Source organism: Miniopterus natalensis, chromosome 14 (genome assembly GCF_054644295.1).
Source record: "Miniopterus natalensis isolate mMinNat1 chromosome 14, mMinNat1.hap1, whole genome shotgun sequence".
Lineage (NCBI taxonomy): Eukaryota > Metazoa > Chordata > Mammalia > Chiroptera > Miniopteridae > Miniopterus > Miniopterus natalensis.
In genome coordinates this window covers 44,531,560-44,552,065 of record NC_142094.1, presented here as the reverse complement: position 1 = coordinate 44,552,065, position 20,506 = coordinate 44,531,560, and the positions used below count along the sequence as shown (strand labels likewise).

General features: G+C 36.8%; 1 protein-coding gene across 3 annotated transcripts; it reads left to right on the top strand.

Moving 5' to 3' along the window:
- The first annotated feature begins 500 nt into the window (after nt 1–500).
- Nucleotides 501–19,925, top strand: PCGF6 (polycomb group ring finger 6). 3 transcript variants are annotated; one of them, XM_087823925.1, is made up of 11 exons: nt 501–860; nt 1,835–1,934; nt 2,025–2,121; nt 2,917–2,972; nt 3,073–3,132; nt 3,986–4,094; nt 8,069–8,096; nt 11,396–11,494; nt 14,325–14,411; nt 17,473–17,517; nt 18,719–19,925. In XM_087823925.1, the coding sequence occupies exons 1-11, from the start codon at nt 501–503 to the stop codon at nt 18,773–18,775; spliced, it is 1,098 nt and encodes a 365-aa protein (XP_087680051.1). In that variant the 3' UTR covers nt 18,776–19,925. The 3 variants fall into 3 exon arrangements, with proteins under 3 accessions (XP_087680051.1, XP_087680052.1, XP_087680050.1); XM_087823926.1 differs by lacking the exon at nt 17,473–17,517; XM_087823924.1 differs by lacking the exon at nt 18,719–19,925 and having other exon boundaries at nt 17,473–18,710.
- The last annotated feature ends 581 nt before the right edge of the window (nt 19,926–20,506 follow it).

The window sequence follows — 20,506 nt, the reverse complement described above, 5'->3', positions numbered from 1 at the left end:
CCCCACACACTTTCCTCTCTCCCTTCCACTCTCTCTAAAAACAATGGAAAATATATCCTCGGCGAGGATTAAAAAAAACCAAAACAATGTAAAAAGAATCTTGGAGGAAGAAACGCGTCCTTGGTATCCTAAAGTGAAATCATTATTATTCGTAATGGAACACCATTCGAGCACCTGTTTCGGTGCTCCGTGCATCAGTCGCGCAGACAGAACACTGCGGCCTGAAATGGCACCACCTCCGTCGTCTTTAACAGGCCGCGAGCGCCAGCCTCTCAGGAGAAAAGCGGGGTGACGTCTCCGGACCTCAGGAGGCGGCCTGCAAGCCCCGCCCCGCGCACCTGGGCAGTTCCGCGCGCCCGGCGGAGGTGAGGGCCCGCGAACCACACTTCCCAGCGGGCCCCGCGGCTCCCCGCGCCTGCGCATGGCCGCCGAGGCGGCCGCAGGAACTCCCGCGCTATCCAGCAGCCTGCTCGCTCCTCGCCTGCCGTCCGACCCCCGGCATGGAGAGGGTCCCGGTGCTGACGAGGGGTAGCGCGGCCGCTGCCAAGGCCGAGGGAGCCGCAGCCGCGCGGCCCCCACCGCCCATCTCCCCTCCCGCCCTCACCCCGGCGCCCGCAGCGGGTGAGGAGGATCCGCCGCCTCTGCCCGAGGCGGGGGCTCCCGGCTGCTCGGGCTCCCGGCCCCCTGAGCTGGAGCCCGAGCGCAGCCTGGGCCGCTTGAGGGGCCGCTTCGAGGACGAGGACGAGGAGCTGGAGGAGGATGAGGAGCTGGAGGAGGAGGAGGAGGAAGAGGAGGAGGAGATGAGCCACTTCTCGCTGAGGCTGGAGGGGTGCCGGCCGGAATCGGAGGATGAGGAGGAGGTATTTCTAACCCCCGCGGGCCACGCCGCGCGCGAGCGGCCTCGGGCCGCAGCCAGCCGCTCCGTCCCGCTGCGTCCCGCTCGCCCCCGCTCCCGCCGCAGCCCCGGGCACTGGCGCCGACCGCCACCCCGCCCCGCCTTGCCTGCCTGGCGCGTGGCGCGGACCGCTTTCCGTCCCGCCCCGACTCCCTGCCGAGTCATTTGTGAGGACCCTGCAGGTCGCTTAGGCTCCGCGGGTCCGACTTAGCTCCTTCCGTAAATAGTTATTGAAGCTGCTCCGCGCCGGGCGGGAGGGGCCGAGGGGCCCGTGCTCCTGCCACCCGGGAGCTTACAGCCCTGGTGTTGAGAGGATGCTAAGCCCTTCCGCACCGAGTCTCTTATTGGGAAGATTTTTTGTTTGTTTTTAATGTGGTAGCACATACTTCATCAAGTTAGGTAATAATACACCTCGCCAGTCAGAATCACTGTGTTAAACTTTAAGTCCCAATGTCTGGAAAGTTGGTCCGTTTTTAAAGCAAGTCGTAAGGTAAGGTGTTCCTCACCTGGCAGTGTACAGTATGTCCGAAAGAGTGGAATGTATTCAAAACACTGGTTTATAGCGTGTTATTGTAACTTCCATCCCTTTGAAGGGTTGGAGGTACTGTAACATGTTTTCATGCTGCAAAGTAAGTTACTTATTGGTTATAATGAAATCTTGGGATTATGGCTTTAAAATTTAAGAAGGTAGGCCCTGGCCTGGTAGCTTAGTTGGTCAGAGTGTCATCCTGATATGCCAAGGTTCCCTGTTAGATTTCTGGTCAGGGAGCATACAAGAATCAACCAATGAATGTATAAATAAGGGGAACAACAAATCGATGTCTGTCCGTTCCCCCTCCCCTAAGCCCCTCCCCTCCTTCTTCTCTCAAATCAATCAATAAAGTAAAAATTGAGAAGGCAAGGACTTGTATTTTAAAACTGTTTCCATTGCATTTGCAGCGCCTGATTAATCTCTCTGAGCTGACCCCATACATCTTGTGTTCCATTTGCAAAGGTTACTTAATAGATGCAACTACCATTACAGAATGTCTTCATACATGTAAGCATATAGTCCACATTTCTGAATAATGTATTCAAATTTTGAAATGTCTCGAAAGCATCCTAATTTAAACATTTTCTTTTTCAACAGTTTGTAAAAGCTGCATTGTAAGACATTTTTACTATAGCAACAGATGTCCAAAATGCAACATAGTAGTACATCAGACACAACCTCTTTATAACATAAGGTAAGAGGAATATATAAGTACAATTTATATTTTAAGTATACTTTTCTGAAAGCTTGCAGTTGTGTTTTAGGAATATATATTCTTGACCTATCTCAAAATTAGAAGAAAGAGAACTCTACCTATTCTTTAAAGAAATACATATAGAGTACTTACTGTGTACCAGGCACTGTGATATCTCTTGGGGACTTAATTTTAAAAAGGCACAGGTCTTTTGTCCTGGAGATTTTAATTCCATCACTCAAGTTAATGAGGCCAGTTTAGGCTTGTCATTTTTAGTACATTTAGAATTCTACTTTCTAAAAGTGATACCTGAAAAAACTGGCCTCTTCAGAATAGTCTTGTTATAGGTCATTGTGGCTTATTAATCAGATTTTCAGTTCATGATCAGTTTTCTAAGGAAAGAAAAATACTGAACATGGATTGCTTTAATTTGTTGAGCAAATACTATTACCTTTTTATTACCTCCATAGATGAGTGCTTTGCTGATGATACACAGAAGTTCAAAATACAGTATCTGCCCTTAAGCTCACATTCTTATCAAGGGAATAAAAACATCACACATGGAATGATTTAGCAAACCATTGAAGAATCTCTAATTACTTAGCATTATGATTACATATAGTTACTTGAGGTTCTCGTAGATGAGAGCCATGAGTGCCACCTAAAAGTAACTCACCTGAGAAAGGAGATATCCACTCCCAAGAGAAAATAGTATTTACAAAGAGCATCATTCACTCTGTGCCAGTATGCATTATTCTGAATTCTGAGGTATTCTCCATCCTTTCCTTTTACTAGGTTGGACCGACAGTTACAGGACATAGTGTACAAATTAGTGATCAATCTAGAGGAAAGTAAGTTTTTTTTATTACATAGTTGTGAATCCCAGAATCTCTGCTGACTCTGCTAGTTACATTTTAAGTGTAATTTAGTGTGTGTTTTATCATTTTTTAGGAGAAAAAAAGCAAATGCATGATTTCTATAAAGAAAGAGGTCTAGAAGTACCTAAACCTGGTAAGTTTGGGTGTATACTATAATGTATTTATAGATTTAAAGAACATTAACAATAAAATTTACTCCCTTTGAGGTTCTTTTTGGTGATAGCTGATTATTTTATGATCAAAGAGAGAAAGATTTTAAAAGTAATTATGTAGTGTAATCCAATTTAATTGGTTATAAGAATTAAAGAGTACAGGCTCTGGAGCTGGATTGTCTGAGTTTGATCCTAGCTCTACCACTTTAGCTGTATGACTTTAACACATTACTTCAATGTCTCAGTTTCTTCAGTACAAAGCACTTAAAACAGTGCCTGGAACATAGTAACAGCTCAAACATTCATTTTTATGGTGATGGTAATGTCACATTATGGAAGTTAGATTTGGTTTTAAATCTTGGTTCTCCCACTTACTATATGGGTGACTTTAGGCAAATTGCCTCATCTCACTAAACTCTAATCTCTTTCTTTACAGTTAAAAAAAAAATAGCAGTAGTACATATACTGTGGGATTATAACAAGGATTAAACGAAATGATGCATGTAAAGTGCTGAGCATGAGCCCTGAGCCCCCTGGCACATAGTGCTTGTTGAAGGTTATTTACAACTGTTGCTGCTGTTCTGATGAGCTCTGTCTGTGGCCCTGATAAACCAGCCACACATGTCTGCCTTCCATTGTGGATTGGTCCCAGGCTTGCTTCTAATTTCACTGGCGGTGACAGATTAGCTGATGTTATTAAGGGAAAGGAGATGGAGTGCTTTATGATCTTTTAAGTAGTAAACATAATTATAATATCTGTGCAGTTATTTTTCAAATATCTTAATTTATGAAATTTTTATTCTAACTCAGCTTTTTTGTTTGGCTATCAAATAGCTGTTCCACAGCCAGTCCCTTCAAGCAAAGGAAGATCTAAGAAAGCCTTAGAATCAGTGTTTCGGATTCCACCTGAACTTGATATGTCTTTATTACTAGAATTTATTGGGTGAGTACCCCAAAGCTCTCTACCTCTTAACCTTAAAATAAAGAATGTTTAAAGTCCCAACTGTTATAAAAACCATCCTGAACTCAAGTAAAATCAAATTTTTCTGATTTCCTTTTAAAAATTATTTATGAAATAGTTAAGACTTAGAAAAAGGTCTAATAACCACTTGTACCTCCACCATCTGACTTAAGAAATAAACCATGATAATATGGCAGAAGCCTCTTGGCTACCTCTTCCTGTTCACTCTTCTTTCCTTTAGAGTTTAATAACCAGACTCCTGAAAGTAATGTTTGTAATTCCCCTGTATCTATTCCTAAGCAATAAGTAGAATTGGTTTTGCCCATTTAAAAACTTGAAATGGTTATCATACTGTGTTTCCAACTTGCTTTTTTCACTTAGCATTGTGGGATTTATCCATGTTGAAATATATATTCCCTTAAATATACCACAATTTATCTTTTCTTGCACTGTTTAATTTTTAAGTTATTTCCATGTTTTTTTGTGATTATAAACAATGTTGCTTTAAATATTTTTGTACATATCTCCTTGCATATGTGTGAGATAGTTCTCCAAGACTATGTAGATTTTCTGAGTCTTACTATAATTATGTTTGTCTTCAACTTTACTTGGTTTTACCAAATTGATGTCCAAAGTAGTTGGACATCTTTCTAATTCATATAAGTTGGTATCATACTGTTTGATACCATTCATTGTTAAACAGACTATTGTGATCTCAGAGTAGGCTCAAAGCAAACTGTAGTTTTTAAAGTACTTACATGGTTTGTAGAATATACTAAAATGCCTTTCTTGGAAAATCTAGATTTTCCATTTTATGTTACTGATGATGATTTTACTTCTCAGTCACTTCCTTATAACTCTTGTTGCCTCTATCACTTATTTAGTAGCTTATGCTATGTTGTATTTATGTATTTATCCTGCTTTCTCAACTGAAATCAAGGACCCCTAAGAGGCAAGAAACCTTTCTTATGCCTCCACAAAGTCCACATAGTTAGTAGTGGTTGATGTGAAAAAACAAAGATCTCTTTGAAGGAATGAGAAGGAACCATGTAATACCAAGCTTCAAACCAGAAATTTCATTTATTAAAGAATGTGTTTCAACCTAAATGTCCATAAGGGAGCTGGTTAAATAATGATGTATAGCACATGAACATGCACTAATATAGTAACATACATGCTAATATAGGACATCTTGCTAAACGTCTTAAGTGAAAAAAGCAAGATGCAGGAGAGAATATGCTGCATGTGCCCATTTATGTTTTTATACAAAGGGTGGTGGGAAATATGTGTTTATACATGTTTTTTACATGCACAGAACAGTCCTAAAAGGACAATAAGAAAATGTTAGTGGCAGTTGCTTCTAGAAAAGGGCACCAGAGTCTGAGTCTATGATAGGAAAAAGTTTTGTTTTTTCCTTTTCTTTTTTAAAATTTTTATTTATTGATTTTTAGAGAGGGAGGGAGGGAGATAGAGAGAAGAACATTGATTTGTTGTTTCACTTATTTATGCATTCGTTGGTTGATTCTTGTATGTACCCTGCCTGGGGATTGAACCCACAACCTTGGCTTTTCAGGACAACACTCTAACCAACTGTACTACTTGGCCAGGACAGGTTTTACTTTTCATTGTATTTGCATTTTTTGGCGTTGTAACTTGACTTTTAATAAGTCTAATTAAAATTTGAAAATCAAAAAGAATTTCTGTTTCTAAAAAATTATTTGGAGAAATGTAACCTTTTCCAGTAATGCACAGTAGGTACTGACAATCAGTATTTTTATACCTTCTTTAAAAAGTAGCAGGGATACACTTTTAAAAAGTGGCAGTAATGCAAAGATAGCAAATATGTGACAGGTGTACCACCATTATCTTTCTGTGCTCAGAGCAGAATTCAATAATTAAGAATGGTAGGTTTTCCTAATGAGGGAAACTTGACCGCTTGCTATAATTGTTACATTATTAATACATCCCTACTATAGAAAAAGGAGCCCACACTCTGAATAAGGAAATCTAGATTTAAGTTCTAGTGCATTATCTGGCTTTGTAAACTTAGACGAGTTGCTTTTTCAAATAATTTTTTAATATGTTTTTATTGATTTTAAAGAGAGGAAAAGGGAGAGGGAGAGAAACATCGATCGGCTGCCTCCTGCACACTCCTTACTGGGGATCGAGCCCCCAGCCCAGCCATGTGCCCTGACCAGGAATTGAACTAGTGACCTTTTGGTGCACAAGATAACACCCAGCCACTGAACCGCATAGCCCAGGGCACGAATTGCTTTTTGTTTATTCACAAGATGTGTATTAAGGTCCTGCCAGTTACCAGCGTAGCACTCTGCTATAGTAGAATATAGTGGAATATAGTTTGAATAAGTCAGCCATGACCCTTGCCCTCATGGAACTTTTAACTTCTCAGAGCACCAGCTTCCCTGCCTGTAAAACAAGAGAATTGAACTTGATGATTATGATGGGTAGTCTGTCTGCCTTTTATTATAGTCCTTTATCTGTTTTCAAATGATTAAGGGAAAGAAAGCTTTCAGTGTGGCAGGGAGTCCTTTTGAAAGAGAGCTTCCATTGGCAAAGAGTCCTTTTGAAGTCCCCAGTCCCCAGAATTCAATCCCACGTTTTCACTACGTGGAAAAACTTTTGTGTTTCCACAAAAGTCAGGCTACTGAGGGTAACCCATAGGAAGCTCTTTCAGGGCTGGGGAGAAGTGGCAGATGAGTTTTAACCTGATGTAAGTACAAGGGCAGATTCCATCCAGCTGGTGACCCTGCTGGAATTAGAAAAGAAAAAAAGCTGAGGTAGGTTCAGCCTGTGGACAGTGACTTTTCAACCACGGAACCAGAAACTAGCTTCCGCCTCTAAATTGGGTATGCATGTTTTGTGACCTTAGTCTTGTACCTCTCCCTTATGTTCTTCAGTTTCTATGTTTAAAGTAGAAGATTCTAAAAAGAAATAACCTCAGACAGCCAGTATAGAATATATAGAAAGAGCATAGGCTTTGAGGAGTCTAACTCAAGGTATGTAATCCATGGGGATGTAGCTTAACTTTTCTGATTATCAGTTTCCATATTTCTAAATTCGGGGTTAAAATAGCAACTCACAGGATTGTTGTAAGAATCAACACATAGGAGTCCTAACATATCTACACTATTAAACCCCATAAAGTGTAGATTGAAGTTGTGTGGTGGTTAAGGACTATGGCAGAGTCTCAGGCCAAGGATGTTATTGAGGAGGAGTACTTCAGATGCAAGAAATGAATAAATAAACTTGGTTTTTTATTTCCAAAGAAAGAATGAAAGAAGGACCTATTTTGTAAAGGTTAGTATAGAGAAAAAGACATTAATTATGATATAATAAAAAGCAAAATGAAGTTTTACTTTAAGCTGGAAAATATTGGAATGCTACATGTGGGGAAATCTAAATATTAAGAATATCCTGAAAAGTTAAGATTCTAATAAATAAACATGACTTCTCCAAAGCTTTCGATGCACCATGCAAAGCTTCATTACCAGCCAGATCCAGTGCAAGAACATATAATAAGACGATTTTGATACGCCTAGACCTTACAACTTTTATACTCCTGAAATTGGAAACTCCTACACCAAAACACTTATTTCATGTTCCAACAAATTTACCAGAAAAGGAACACACAGATCATGGAATGATTTTTTTCAATAAAGGGCAACAAAACAAAACAAAATGAAAGAAAAAAAGAATATCCTTTTAACTCCTGGAAGCATACATAGTATAAAATACTACTGCCTTTTCTCTACCACTAGGTGGCAGAAATGACAATTATATTAACTATATATGTTTATTTCCTAAAGGATTAGATGACCATGTTTTAAAATTAAAGTGATGTTCCTCAAATGTTTATATTCATGTTATTTTTCTGTTATGTGATTAAACGTATAGTTTGAAATATTTTATTGATTGATTTTGCTTTCATTTTTCAGTGCTAATGAAGGCACAGGACATTTTAAGGTATTTTACTTTTATTTTTCACTTACTTTACAAAAGGACCCTGTAACACAAATTTAAGAATCAGATTAGCAATTGTATGGAGATTGTCTTCAATTACAATAAAGAGTGTTTTATAAATAAAAGTTGTTGAAATATAAAGTACATTTAATAATGTTCTTTTACAATAAGTTTGTGAGAAAATAGTTATAAAGTAAGGATTTGTTATTAATTCAGAACAGTAGTCTAAGGAAGAATAAGTGAGTAACTTTTAAAAGCCTACAGCTAAATGCTATGTTAATTTGGTGATAAAAAATGTTTCAAAGCATTTTTTGCATAGTTGGCATTTAGAGTTAAATATGAGCTTAAAATTTTATTTGCATGTAACATTTTTAGCCAAATTAACCTGCCCCAACTTGTTACTTGGCAAGCTTATTGTTTTTCTTGTAATTCTGTATTTATAATGAAGTTCTAATTATAGATTTTTATATTATACCTCAGTATTCTCTACTACTTAAAAAGCTGTGTTTATACCTTACCTTTTTTTTAAAAAAAATTTTTTTTTATTGATTTCAGAGAGAGGAAGGGAGAGAGAGATAGAAACATCAATGATGAGAAAGAGTCATTAATCAGCTGCCTCCTGCATACCCTCTACTGGGGATCGAGCCTGAAACCCAGGCATGTGCCTTGACTGGTCAAACCATGATCTCCTGGTTCACAATGGCAGATCTATACCTTATCTTTGAGTTCAAATAAATATGTTTGATTAAAATGATTTCTGGCTATTAAACTTTTCACCATGTAGATCTGCAGCATGAAAATTATAAACCCTGTATGTTCAATTTAAAAACATTTCACAAAGCAGTAATTTAGTCCAGGAAAGTTTTTAAACATTTAATTATGACAATTTTTAAACATACTGAAAAGTAGACAAAATAGAACCTTCACATATCCATCACTTAACTTTACCAATGAACTAATGGCCAATTGATTTGTCTTATACCTCTACCTACTTACCTTCCTTCTAGTATTATTCCGAAGCAGATCCCCGTCATTTTGCTACTTCATCTGTAAATAGTTCAGTATTCTTAGAAGATGTCTCTTTTTAATGACCACGTATCATACCAGAAAAAGTTACCAAAATGTCAATATCAATGAAACATAAAAATAAAGTGTGAGAACTACTCTAGATTAAAGGAGATGACAGAAACATGACAATAAAATGCAGCACATGATTCTTCATTAGCAAGAACTCTTAAGTGCTTCCTATGTGCTAGGATTGTTATTTACATACATTGTATTACTTTCCTCATGATAATTCTGTGAGGTAGATGCCATTATCCCTATTTTACAAAGGGGAACACAGAGACACAGAAAGGTTCACCACCTTACCTGAAGACTTGAAGCTAGAAGATGACAGAACCAGAGTTTAAAGCCAGACAGGTAGCCTGTCTCTGGAATACCTGCATTTAACATCTGTAATATCTGCTACACTGTGGTAATAAGGGATCGATCTGTTGTCATGAAAGGTCTTAAGAAATCAAACTACACATAAGAAAACTGAGCACTGTTATATGGAAAAAACATGTGCCTCACCTGCCTATATCCTCTTGGTAGCCATTCTAGGCTCCCTCTCTCCTAGTGCTAGAAAACACTGCTCAGGTTTTCCTAAGAGATACCCTTTTATTTCTGATTACCTCAGATTTTTGTTTGCATTAGATAGTGTCCTTAAAACTTCCTCAGAAAGAGTGGCTGGGTAAGCACGTTTCTACTTTAAAACACTGGTCTCTCCACCTGTTACCTCAGGCCATTGGGTCAGATTCCAGCCACATATGTCTAGGTGTTAATCTTTTTATTTTCCACTTAAAAAAGAAAACCCTCTATTATAGAAAATTTCAAACTCATACAAAAGTAGACAGAATAGTGAAATGAACACCCATGTACACATCACTCAAATAATTATAAACTCGTGGCCAATCTCATTTCATCTTTGCCTTCACCACTTCTCTTCTTCCTGTATATCTTGAAGCAAATCCCAAACTATACTCAGCAAATAATTCAGTTTATTTCTAAAAGACAAGGACTTTTTACAAACATAATAGTAACACTAAAATTTTAAAAATTAACAGTAAAACCTTAATCAAATATCCATTTACTATTTAAATTTCCTATATTTTCTCATTAATATTGTTGTAATTAATTAAAATTGTTCTCATTAAAATTGTTAAGTCAGGATCCAAATAAAACTCATACATTGTAATTGGTTGATACATCTCTTATAGTCCTTACATTTTTCAGTCTAGCAGTTCCTCCTCCACCTTTTTTTTTTTTAATATATCTTTATTGATTTCAGAGAGAGGAAAGAAGAGGGAAAGAGAGATAGAGACATCAATGATGAGAGGGTCATTGATCGAGCCCGCAACCGGGCATGTGCCCTGACTGGGAATCGAACCCTGATCGCCTGGATCCTAGGTCGACGCTCAACTGCTGAGCCACGCCCGGCTGGGCTTCACCTTTTTTTTTCTTAGAATTTTTTTGTTGAAGACACCAAGTTTTAGACATTTAATTTTGGATATTCTCTTTGTGTCGATAACTTTTACTCTTTAAGTTTTATTGTTCATGAGGTAGTAAAATAAACCAGTAAGCCTTTCTATTAAAATATTATTGCCATGGCCGGTTTGGTTTAGTGGTTAGAGTGTCAGCCCACGGACTGAAGGGTCCCAGGTTCAATTCCGGCCAAAGAGCATGTACCTTGGTTGCAGGCTTGATCCTCGGCCCTGGTCGGGGCTCATGCAGGAGCAACCAATCAGTGTTTCTCTCTCTCTTTCTCTCTCTCTCTCCCTTCCACTCTCTCTGAAAAGCAGTGGAAAAAATATCCTCAGGGTGAGGATTAAAAAAAATTTTGAGCTCGGCCAGGCAGGGCTCAGCGGCTGAGCACCCACCTAGGATCCAGGAGACTGAGGTTCGATTCCCAATCAGGGCACATGCCCAGATTGTGGGCTCAATTCCCTGCAGGGGGGGTGGAGGGGGCAGCCAATCAATGGCTCTCTCTCATCATTGATGTTTCTATCTCTCTCTCCCTCTCCCTTCCTCTCTCTGAAATCAATAAAATATATATATATTTTAAAAATTGTTAACATACTTTTCAGAGAGGGAAAGCTAAGCAGAGAAATTTTTTTCTTTGATGGCTAAACTAAAACTTTATAGTGATTTTTCATAAATCTGTTGAATCATCTTTGCTATAAAATTTGCTTTAGGGTTTATACATTTTATGTATATTTAATCTGAAAATATTTATTTATTCGTTTGTTTATTTCTTATAGCCATTAGAAAAGAAGTTTGTCAGAGTTTCAGGAGAAGCAACTATTGGGCATGTAGAAAAATTTCTCAGAAGAAAAATGGATCTTGATCCAGCTTGTCAGGTAGAGTACATATGTGTAAAAGGAAAGGTAAAGTTGTGAGATTACCTTTAGAAAGAATTGTCTCTAGGATTTCATGCAATGGCTTTTGTCTTACGGTATTATAGATATTGTATATGCCAGCTGATATTGGTACACAGTGATTCCCACCCCAACTTCAATCACGTTTGACTTACTGTCTTGTTACTCCCTGCCATTGATGACCATCTGTAAGACACCTAGAAAAGTGAAATATCTATCTAATATATTAGACTCTATTTGTTCTTTAAGGATTAAAAGTATCTGCTGTTCTAACTATATAATATTCTCTTCTAAGGTGAAAACTTCGATCCTCACAATTTTTTGTTGTGGTTGTTTTTGTTTTTGTTTTTGTTTTATGCCCAGACCAACTTTTTATTGAGCTTATGCAGCTAACAGACTTGTAAACATTGCCAGTTGACAAGATTTTGCTGAGTAGTACAGCTTGTTTCCACTAAATACACCTCTCTCTGAGATTTAATAACAAACAAACACCAAAGTAAACAAATAGAGAGAGAATGAAGAGACTCATCTTGAGTCTTCCAGGAAGGCAAAATTTAAAAAAGCCAGATGGCTTGGTGCCAGGCTTTCACCATGCCTAGAGTGCTGCTGCTATCATCACTGTCTCCTCTCCCTGCCATGGCTAGGTGGAGGTGGCGGAGAAGGGTGGAATCCTCATGTATTTTTTAACATAAAGTGTAAATATACTCAAAGGTCTAATAATGTGGGCCAGTAAAAATGCACATTTATATAGTTTTGCTTTTCCATTAGTCAAATTTAAAAGGGATTTTTGTTTTTCTTCATCGTGTGTAAAATTTCATAGAATAATTTTTATTAAAATATCTATTTGCTGTTTAGTAAATAGCTATTTTAAAGCTGGATGAAATTTTGCTGGTATTTTTAGTACCAATATCTACTGGTACTAAATATGTATTAAATATCTAGTAAATCCAATGAAATGTGACTTTTACTGAGCTTGACATAATGCTGGCTGTATCTCATGGCATCTGAGAAGTGAAATGACTAATCCATCACCTTGTAGCCTTAACATATTTGAGGTTATTCTTAGTCTTTTGGTTAGAAATAGATAGCTGTTTAGAGTCTCCTAGACAAAGAATCGTGAGTGGTCCGAAAATAGTCTACTGTTTCTAAAAGCAGAATTCATAGGATATGAACCTGATTTTATAGAATAACTAACGTAGCACCCAAAAGGGTTTTTTCTAGGATATAGATTATGTACTCTGGCTAGATATTGATCAGAGAACAATTACCATTTATAAGTTTCACATTTGGTGTTTTAAGAAATTTGGTTGCCAGAGCTCTAAATTGGTTATATAGTGTAAAAATGTGGGTTTATTTATTTCCTCATATCATAGAATTCAAGGCTTTCAGCATTTTGAAATAAAATTATAAAAAATTTGTTTCAATCCTTAATTTTCTTTGTCATCTCTTAGTTCTTTAGGTAAATATTTCTTTTCTATTCAGATACTGTATAGCTGATAACATTGATAAATGACTATTTCACCAAAATATTAAAATAATGGAACAGAGAAGTATCAGCTGTGCAGACCTATTAATTTGTGTCTAAAATTATTAAACCTTCTAAATACAAGAGAAAGTAAAAAGAGTTACTTCTATTTTGAGCAAAACATCAAACTAGTTAACCATTAATCAAAAGTAAAATTCTTGGTGAACCCAGTCACTTGAGCCTGCTGTGCTGACCTTCTTTAAACCAGTTCATTCCAGGTAGGAAATGTGTGTTTTATTTACAGACATGCGACCTTCATATATGGTTATTTACTAGCAGGAATGAATGATTACCAGAGGACTGTTAAATGATGAACTACCTTTAAAGTTACTGGTGGCAGATCAAAATAAAAAAGGAACACAGTGCTGAAAGATAAAAAGTACAGCTCATGTGTTCTTAAAAGAGATTTAAGTTAATTCAGAATCAGAAATCAATAATTATCTGAGTAAATTTTTTTCACATAGAGACCCAAGTGCCTGTGGATTACCCTGGTTGATTTAGTGGTGTTTTGAGCTCATTGATATCTTAATGTATTTTGTTTTATTGTTACTCTTGTGTTGTGTTCTTTGGTACATTGATCTTCAGACCTTATTTTGTTTTTATGAAGTGAGATTTAGAAAATATGTGTCACATTAATCACTCAGTAAAAGAAAGATAGATTAAAAATTTGCTTTTCTAAGCAAGTAAGTATACTGGAACCATAATACCTTATACTGTATAACTGTATAACAATATCATTCTTTCTAGAGCATTGTATATAGAAGTAGATTTATCTTAGAGCTTTGACATTACTAAAGGGCTGAAAAGACCTTGATAAGATTATTCCATCCATAAAACAGTTCCCTTAGTATGTACTTTATGTCACTGTTAGACTTTCCACTGTTGGAAAATGAGATATACCTTGTAAGAGAATTATTCAAATAAATAAGGATTGCCTTTTTAAGCATTAATACCCTTTTAATCATTTTCACTTGGAACTTTTTGAAAATATACTTTCTGTACCTTTTAATGCTAAATATATCAAATGTGATTTAACTTGTTCTCAGAGATTCAAAGAAATCATTTTGAATATTGGCTGTAACTGCTCTTGTCCTGCGATGTCCTCTAATGCTCTTTCCATTTTACTTTATTTATTTTTGTAAAAAGTTTCTAAAATCTTTCATAAGAATTTAATCAGTCTAAAATAAAACAGCAAAATGTCCTCTGGAAATAATTATGTTGATTTCTCTTCATTTTTTTCATATGGTTTTGAAGTGGTAAAGCATCTAATACTTGGTTTCCCTATAGGTAGATATCATCTGTGGCGATCACTTGTTGGAGCGGTATCAAACTCTAAGGGAAATTCGACGTGCAATAGGTGATGCAGCAATGCAGGTAAGTCTTAGACTTAATCATATTTAGTGTCTAACAGGCAAGTTATTTGATGAGAGAAAAAAGTGCCATGTTATCAATAAAATTTTAATAATTATTCTACAACTTTCTTAAAATTACCTGGACTTTAAGTAATAAAGCTAATATTTATTGAATGCTAACTATGTGTTAGGTACTTTTCTAAATGGTTTATATGGATTAGCTCTTTTATTCCTCATAATTCTATGACATAGGTATTCTTTTATCCCTCATTTTTTTTTTATTAAAATATAGGTGATATATACATTATTTTCAGGTGTACAACATAGTTATTTAGTTATCCCCCATTTTATTTTATTATTTTTTAAATATATATATTTTTTTAATTGATTTTAGAGAAGAAGGAAGGGAGAGGCAGAGAGAGAGAAACATCTATGAGAGAGAAACATCAACATCGATTGGCCGCCTCCTGTGTGTCCCCTGCTGGGGATCGCTCCTGCATCCTGGGCATCAAACCAGGGACCTCTTGGTGCATGGGTCGACATTCAACCACTGAGCCACACCAATGAGCAATTATCCCCCATTTTATTTTATTTTATTTTTTTAAATATGTTTTTATTGATTTCAGAGAGAGGAAGGGAGAGGGAGAGACAGAAACATCAATGATGAGATAGTAGTTGATCAGCTGCCTCCCACATGCCCCCCACTGGGGGTCAAGCAGCCACCCAGGCATGCGCCCTAACAGGGAATCCACATATTCTAATGAATCACCTAGAGTGATAAATTGTTTTAAGAGCTGTATGGCCCAGCCTGTGTGGCTCAGCAGTTGAGCGTCGACCTATGAACCAGGAGGTCATGGTTTGATTCCCAGTCCCAGTTTCGAGCTTGATTCCCAGTAGGGGCATGCAGGAGGCTGCCAGTTCGATTCCAGTCAGGGCACATGCCCAGGTTGAGGGCTCAGTCTCCAGGAGGGGGCGTGCAGGAGGCAGCTGATCGATACTCTTTGTTTCTCTCCTCCCTTCCTTTCTCTCTAAAAATCAATAAAAATACTTTAAAAAAAAAAAGATGCAGAATATTCTAAGAATTATCTTCTTAGTATGGATTTTACAATTGCTTGGAAAAAGCAGAATGAATACACACTTATGTGCATACACACAGGGGTGGCCGAAAGTAGGTTTACAGTTGTTTGTATGTCACAGTGGCACAGTGCACTTAGGTGCAATCTCGTAAGTGCTCAAATTACTGGCCTTCATTATTTACACATTCTTGTCGTCTACTTGCTATACTTGAGCACACTTTGGAAGAATTTTTATAAACCTGCTTTTGCCCACCCCTGCATATATTTTAATGGCATACAATGAAATGTGTTTTGACAAAGACATATACCTGTTTTAACTCAGACCCTTTCTTGAGATTTGGAACACTCCTGCCACACTCAGAAAGTTCTTTTTTTTTTAGTAACAGATTTATTGAGATATGCCATTCGACTCACTCATTTGAAGTATACACTTCAATCATTTTTAGTATATTTACAGAGTTGCAAAGCTATCACCCAATCAGTTTTAGAACATTTTTATCACCCAAACAAGAAACTCCATACCCATAGTATCCATCCTCCAACCTTTGTCAACCACTACTCTACTTTTCACCTCTGGATTTATCTATCCAGGACATTTCATATAAATGGAATCATACAATATGTGGTCTTTTGTGACTAGCTGCTTTTACTTAGCGTGTTTTCAAGCTTCATGTTTTAGCATGTATCAGTACTTCGTTCCTTCTCATTGCTGAATAATATTCCATTATATGGAAATTCAGTATTTAAGAGAAGGTTGAAACTCAGAAGGGCAGCAATGGAAGAATTAGGAAAGATCACTAAAGCAAAAATATGTCACTTAGAGTCCAAGGCTAAGGTCACCTATACTTTCATATTCCCAATTAACCACGTGTAGATGTGAAAGTTGGACAGTGAGGAAGGCTGATAGGAAAAAAATTGATTCATTTGAAATGGTGTTGAAGAAGAGTTCTACAGATACCCTGGACTGTCAGAAAGACAACAAGTGGGCCCAAGAGCAAATTAAGCCTGAAACATCACTGGAGGCAAAAATGACAAAACCGAAGCTATCTTACTTCAGGCCCGTCATGAGAAGGCAAAGTTCTTTGGAAAAGACAATAATGCTGGGAAAAATAGAAGGCAGAAGGAAAAGAGGAAGACCAAATATGAGATGGATTGACTCCATAAAAGAAGCCATAGGCATGAGACTATAGAGCTGAGCAGGGCTGTCAAGGACAGGACATTTGTGGACATAACTCATTCATAGGGTCGCCAGGAGTTGGAGCCAACTCAACAGCATGTAACACACATATATAGATATTGATATTTTATTTAATCATTTATCAGTTGATGGATCTTTGGGTCGTTTCCATTTGGGGGCTAATATGAATAGTGTTGCTGTGAACAGTGATCTACAAGTGTTTGTGGACATGTTTCTCTCTTTGGTGTACACTTAGAATTGCTGGGTCATATTGTCACCCTGTTTAACCTATCAAGAGAGAATGGAAGGAGCTGAGATCTGGGCAGTCAGAATAAAACCATATAGGACTTTATTGGCCATAGCATGAACTTTGGATTTTAACTGAGTTAGGTAGGAAACTATTGATTGGAGATATCTGAGCCAAGGATAAAAGTGACATAATCGGACTTATGTTTTAGAAGACTCACTCTAGTTTATAGTTTAAAAAGACCATGAATGGAGACATCAAAATATAAAATATAAATAATATTTATATATTCATATACACTTATATGGAACTTAAATATAATAGATATATAAATTTGAATTGTAAGTAATTATCCAATAAAATGTGGTTTTATAAGTGTACTGAAGTTTTGTGGTTTTGAAACAGCTTGTAAGCTATACTTTCAGTTTTATATCTGTATATTGATATGTTTTACAAATGTTTCCCTTTCTGAAATATAACTATATGCAAAAATCATTATCTAAAATGTAATTTGTATTCATGTAAAAATGTTAATAGAATCCTTCTATTTGTGTTATAATACAAATTCATTTACTTTGATTAGGCTAATTGGTCTAGAGCAGATCTGATGGTCCATGGGCCAAACATGGTATGGAATTATGCTTTATTTGGCTTATTCTGTGTTTTAAATTATTTGAGTTTAAATTCCTTTAACTAGGCATGTGTTCTCTGGTTTACTGCTGGTCTCAACATTCCTTATTGACTTACATCCCTAAATCACATGTTCGTTTGTTACTTGTGGGCATTTGAATTTGTGAACCATTTTCTAGAATTCTGGTGAGTTTTCATTAGCGTTGCCAGGAACAGAAGCCAGATTGCCGTGAGTTGAGCAGTGAATAAGAAATAAGGAAGTAGAGCCATGGAAAAGCTTAGCAAAGAAGAAAAAGAGTAATGGCTAGAGCAGGATTGGAAATGCAAGGCGTGCATGCTGCCACTCCTCTTTGTTCCTCAAAGTAGGCCAATTGCTCGTGGCACACTTTCCCAAAGAGTCTTTTATTTTAAAAGCTAGTTTCATAATAGATTAGAAAATAGTACCTAAAAAAGGTGGATTGCTTGCCGGATGCAGCCTCTGTGAGAGCGCAAAGAATTAAGACCTAGTATCAAGATAGGAGATAGACCTTCCAAAAAAACAGATAAAAAGGCTCTGAAGCTCAGAATGTGGAGTCATTTAGTATAGGGTTAAGTTGCCCAACACCCCCTGACTGAGGACATCGGACACCCCCTGACATTACCACACAGTATAGTTACTGTTCATGTTGATGACTCTGGAAATCAAAAGTTAAATTGTACTGAACTGTATTTTAGGAGGAAGTAAAATATATGATATATTTAATGGGTAAGAATTCCAAAGTTTTCTCACTTATAATAGTGAGCTGCATTTATGTGGAAATAAGTATTTCGTTTCTAAACAGATCCATGCTGCTTATAATAATTGAGTCTTTTTTTTAGGGAAGCCCAATGCCTGAATGGTCTGTTAAGTAGTTTCTGTAGAAGGAAAGGTGTATCTCTTTAGTTCTTTTTGGAGAACTATATAGCCACAAACAACCCAGGGTAACTGGATACCTGGTAGTTTCAGAACTGTCTTCTGAGAGTTATTAAAAGGCACATTGACAGGGAGTGTTTGGTGGCGAGGTGAGTGACTAAGCAGGTTTATTTACCTTGGACCCTTCATTCTCTTAAAGAATTTCACATTAGTGTTGGGTTATGGAAAACAAACCCATCTTTGACTTGATTATTTATATAACTAGTTTTCAAATAACTGCAAAATACTTTTTTTCTTTTCTTTTCAGGATGGTCTTCTGGTCCTTCATTATGGTCTTGTGGTTTCTCCTCTGAAAATTACTTGAAGATCCTAAGAGTATCAGGAGGGAGGAGGGAAACAAAATAAGATGGCTTCTGCAGGATTGCGTCTCACCAAAGATTTTCACGAAACGTAATTGCTAAGACATAACATCTGTTTTCAGCACCAATCATCATAATATTCATAAGTACAACTTGGAATGATGGAATGCATCTGTTTTACTAGCAACTATATATAAAAAGCATCCATATGTAGCTCAGGGGAAAAATTTCAAAGTATTGAATTTTTAAATTCCTTGTCATTTCAAATACTTTGATAATTGATTTTGCTTTCTAATCTTTGGTGTAAATCGGTTACTCTTTTCTTCACTGAGCCATATCCCTTTTAAGTTGGTGGTTTGGATTCTGCTCTCTGGAATGGTATCAGTTGGGCAGGAAAGAAGTATGCTTTTAAAATGAAGGTTCAAAACTAGTCTTTGTTAAACTATACAGACCGTACCCCTCAGACAAAGACCAGAACTGTTGGCCACTTTTGTGTATTGCCATTGTATTTTGAACTTTAAATTTTTTTATTTTATTTTTTTTAACCAGCAGCACTACTAAAGAGATGTCATTCACTTCTAAAAGGGATGTTACTATTCTCTATGAAGAGACTCCTATATGGTTTATGGCCCATACCATAAGCCTTCAGTGTAATAAAGACTTCCTTAACATATCTTACAACAAGGGGTGCCTCTTTGCAACAGTATTTTTATTCCTAGAAAGTTCATTTGATTAACATTCGTTTTATTTGAGTACATAGTATGATTATCGATAACCTTGTAATGATGCTGCTTCTGGAAGTAATAAAATATTTGAGAAGTTTACAGAATACTTATTGTTTCCTCAGTAAGTCAGTTTAATGTTCATTTTTCCATTACTTTGTCACTGGGATAAAGAATACGGGTGTTTGAGACCTCACTCACTTGCATACAGAGATTTCAGTTTTAAACATTATTTTGCCTAACAGTAGCTTTTTGGTAGTTTTCTAAAAGAACTATTTTATAGATCCTGTTTCACTACAAAATTTCCAATTCTGCATAGAAACCATTACAATTGGGTAAAGATTAGCAATTGTTTTATAAAGGATTTGTTAATTGTGATAAATCTCTTCTAACATTTAATAAAAATGTTTAAATAAAAATTTATTTTAACGTATTTTGAAATGTTTATGCTTATTGTGGATTTTTTTTATTGTGGATTTTTTAAAAAATGGGGAGATTAGGGGACATCTGTAATACTTGTCAACAAAAATAAATAAATAAAAATAACCAAAGCTCTTTTAAGAGATGACGTATTAAATCAAAGTTAAACTTTTCTGTCAAGTAGATATTTATAAACATCTTTACCTCAACTAATTATACTAGATGTAGTTATTTGACAATGGGCAAAATAGCATCTATGGAATTCATTGCCCCTTAAATGTTTTTTGCACAAATTAATATTTTTATTCTTGCCCCATGTTAACATATGTGTGTCAGAGATTCCCCAAGACCACCCTCAGATTCAGTGGTTCACTAGAAGGACTCATGGGACCCAGAAAAACTATTATATTTATAGTCTATTACAGTGAGAGGATATAGGTCAAAGTCAGCAAATGGAAAAGGTGTATAGGACAGCGTCTAGGAGAAACCAGGTGCAACCTTCTAGTTGTCCTCTCCCAGTGAAGATGCAGGGACAGTGTTTAATCCTCCCAGCAGTGGTATGTGACAGGTTGCCAATCAAGGAAGTTCACCTGG